General features: G+C 30.9%; 1 protein-coding gene across 1 annotated transcript; it reads left to right on the forward strand.

Moving 5' to 3' along the window:
* The first annotated feature begins 206 nt into the window (after window positions 1-206).
* On the forward strand, window positions 207-2,524 carry LOC107807584 (uncharacterized). Its single transcript, XM_016631991.2, has 2 exons — window positions 207-449; window positions 2,054-2,524. Exons 1-2 carry the CDS (start codon window positions 330-332, stop codon window positions 2,300-2,302), a joined length of 369 nt encoding a protein of 122 aa, XP_016487477.1. The 5' UTR covers window positions 207-329; the 3' UTR covers window positions 2,303-2,524.
* Window positions 2,525-3,880: the final 1,356 nt, after the last annotated feature.

Here is a 3,880-nt window from a genome sequence, read left to right on the forward strand (position 1 = left end):
TTCATATTATTTTTTAAATGAATCTAGTGTAAAAGTTATTCTACAGAAACAAAGTTAAAATCTACTACATTACACTTTGTTGATATCCTTTTGTGGGTCTTGCACAGATTGACTTAGCTGTCATTCTTGACCCCACCATCCCACATGTATACTCCTTTTTTTAGCCCATTTTTTGCTTTATTTCCCCCTCCTATTTATATCACTGTATCCCTCCTACTTAAAGCAACAAAAGAGGAAAAAAAAGAGAACTAATACAAGAGATAGATAGAGAGAACTGAACTTTTTTTGGAGTTGTATTCTTCTGTTGTAAAAAAAGTTATTACTTATTAATGGAAGTAGAAGATGATTTGTTTTTTGCAGATTTGAGCAAGCAAATCTCTCTTTTAATAATGGATGATGATGAAGATGAAAACGCTTCAGCTTATCGCCCTTCTACTGACTCTCTTCAGGTACCATATATATGTTTCCCCTTTCTTTCAATTCTCAAACTACAAGTCTTTTTTCTTGTTCAAGTCTCTGTCTTCTTTTTTTCCCCTACAATTATTTTAGTTATCTTTGTCTAATTCATAGGAGGTATTTTGGACTCTCAACTTGTTTGTGACTGAAGCTTAACTGGTAGTATTGTTGTTTATCCTTATCTAATTCATGAATCGGGTTGATCAGAATATTCTTATTTAATTTCACAGTGCTATAACATTCTCAAGAATTTTATGTTATGATACAATGGTAAACGTAGTAACTTATGTTCCCCTTCAATTTTTCTTTCAAATTTAACTAATATCTATTGACAATATATTTGTTTTTACTGTTAAGTCAACTTTACATGTTATAATAAGTAACCCTATTTAATTTGCAAATCTCATTTTTTTCATTAAGGAGTATATTTAAATATATTTTCTTTACACTAGAGTATATAAGTTAAAACTTTTTTTCTTTCTTGTCCATTTTTCCATCCCTTAGTTTTCTCTTTTCTTTTTAATTCTTCGTGGGGCATGGGTTTAGGTGAAGAGATCCCTAGAATATGAATACCAGTACTCCCTCTCTTTAAAAAAGAATGAACCTTTTACTATTTTGGCGGTGAAACAAGATTTTTTTTTAACCATATTTTTTGTAAATAGTTTTTATATACTCTCTCCATTTCAATTTATGTGAACCTATTTATTTTTTAGCCCGTGTAAAAAAAAATGACTCATTTTCTTATTTGGAAACAATTTACCTTTATACAATGATTTATAGCCACACACAAAATATATGTCTTATTTTACACTACAAATTCAAAAGTCTTCTATCTTTTCGTAAATTCTGTGTCCAGTCAAATGAGTTCACATAAATTAAAACGGAGGGAATATTTTAGAGTGTTAACTAATATTTTTTATGTGGTTTCTAAATATGTAAATTTTATCTCAAAAAATATTAAGAATATATATCCTAATTCACATAAAAAATTAGTCAATGTGACCCTTGTATTCTAAAAAGATTCAAATACACTAAAAGTTATCAAAGTCTCACTTGTCTATATTAAATGATTGGAGTAATAAGTTTCATGGAAGCATGATAATATTCTTTTTCCCTTTTTTCTTTGTAGAAGGGGGTTGGGGGTTGGGGTGGAACTGACAATAGACCAAAATATTATCAAAGGGAGATATAAAAATATATTTTAAAAAAAGACAAAATTAGGGAAATCCATTTGAGAGAGAATACACACCAACAATTTGTTGGATAAACAACTTTTATACTTCTATAAGTACTATAATCATCTCTTTTATTTCGTTAATATATTTTTGTTAATTGTCTTTTGTTTAAAATATGGGTAGTGATAAATTTTACACCGTGAATCTTTTTTATTTTTTAAAATAGAATTTATAATGTGACAAAGTGCTGACATGGCGATTGGCAGATGATATGTTGACCCATAATTTGACCTTCCGACTTAGTAACTCTATTCTATTGTTATAATGAATGAAGTCAATAACCATAGTGAAATTATCCTTATATCTCAAATTTCAGCTCTATTAAACTTGTGAGTTTTCTCTTTGTCTTTGAAAATTTTCAGGTATTTTCACAAGTAATCCATCCAGCTATAAGAACACCATATGTAAATGAACAGAATAGTAGAAGAGAAAGCAAAGGAACTGGAGTTTTTATCCCTCGTTCTTCACATCCAAGAAGAAAAAACAGACAAGGCAGACATTTTTCGTCCAACACCAAGATCCAAGGACACACTGAAACAGAACTGAATCAAGTCACTTATAACAATAACCTACCTTATTATAATTCACTAAATCCTAGAAAATTTTCTTAAATCATGTTTAAGATTCAAGAATTTACACAACTAAATAAGATAACTAATTATTGTGTACAGAGGGATATCCTTCTTTTAATTTGTAGTAGTATGTTTTAGAGAGGTTCAGCCCAAGGCAAAAGTGCCTCTCTTTGTTCGTGGGAGTTGATTATTGTTTCTATGTTTGATATTGTGTAAGCTTGATCATGGTATTAAATACAATTGTTTCTTTTATTTTGCTCATTTACTTTAGAGTATGACTCTGTATGTTATGTTCAAGCAATAATAACATTTCTTAAAAGCGTGTGCATGTAAACTTTTTTATTCGAAAAATTGAGATCAAGATGAGTATTGTCTTCTATTTTGGTTCTTTCTTTATTCTTCCTCCCCCGGGTAGTCCAAACCTACCAAGGAATGCGGAGAACTATTGCCAGGGCTTCAACAGTTAGGTCCATAGTTATATAGAAAGGTTAGGTTTAGCTTCCCTTATAACTTTTTTTGTGAAATAATAATTAGATAAGACGATCTTGACTGTTGTGCAGTGAAGTTGGTAATGATGTACTCATTTGCACTGGAAATAGTTTTTTCACGCAATTTAGATAAAGGGGACAGAAATGGAGAATAAGAAGAATAGTCATGGAGCGTAGAAGGAAACAGTTGTGTGAATATTGGTTCTTTCTATCACATTGAAATAGCTTAATTTTACTCGTACAATAGTAGAATCACTAAACTTTTTAATTTTGTTAATCAAAGTAATTGAATTTTACTTGCTATACAATAAAATAACAAAACTTTACCCGCTATAACAATAAAATCATATTAATAAGTAGGTCTTACTGTTATAATGTAAACTTTCGTGACTTAACTATTATATAAGATAAAACTTCAGTTATTTTAGTGTGAACAAAAAAGGTTTTGTGATTTTAGTGGGCGTTTGGACATAAGAATTGTAAAATTTCAGAAAAGTAAAAAAAAAAAAATTAAGTGAAAATGGTATTTCAATTTGGAGCCATTTTTGAATTTTTGTGAGTAATTTGAAGTGAATATTTTAAAAATAAGTTTTTTGGAGTTTTTTCAAATTTCTGAAAATTTTCGGAGGAAAGAGAAAAGCCCTAGTATGATGTTGTCAAACTTGACACTGCCCTGTCATGGCCTCGATCTGAAACACAAAGCTTCAGATCCCCATGTATTATCACTCAATAATTTGGACAATCTGCTTGAGGAATTGTTGATTGAAATTTTTGTTAGGCTACCAAGTAAAGATGCTATTCGATGTAAAACTGTTTGTTAGCGTTGGTGTTCTCTAATCTCGGTCAATATTTTGGACCATCACCATCTTGTTTTCAAACGTCGTCATTGGTGCATCAACATTGAATATTGTTTCCCACACCAACAAGCCCGTGGCTTCATTGACTTAAGTTTTTTGCCTTTTCCCAAATCAGACATGCGCCTGCTCGCAACGTCTGCTGATTTAATGCTGTGTTGTCAAGACAATAAAGACCTCTCTTGTTCCATTAATTTCTATGTTGTCAATCTACTAACAGAGCAGTGGATTGATCTTCCCCCTGCCCCTCCTGGCCTGTTAGTGGATTCGACCGT

The sequence above is a fragment of the Nicotiana tabacum genome, chromosome 14 (assembly GCF_000715075.1).
Source record: "Nicotiana tabacum cultivar K326 chromosome 14, ASM71507v2, whole genome shotgun sequence".
Taxonomy (NCBI): domain Eukaryota; kingdom Viridiplantae; phylum Streptophyta; class Magnoliopsida; order Solanales; family Solanaceae; genus Nicotiana; species Nicotiana tabacum.

Coding starts and splice junctions, on each gene's coding strand:
- LOC107807584 (XM_016631991.2), top strand. CDS start 330: ATGGAAGTAGAAGATGATTTGTTTTTTGCAGATTTGAGCAAGCAAATC. Junction 450..2,053: donor CTTCTACTGACTCTCTTCAG/GTACCATATATA, acceptor GAAAATTTTCAG/GTATTTTCACAAGTAATCCA.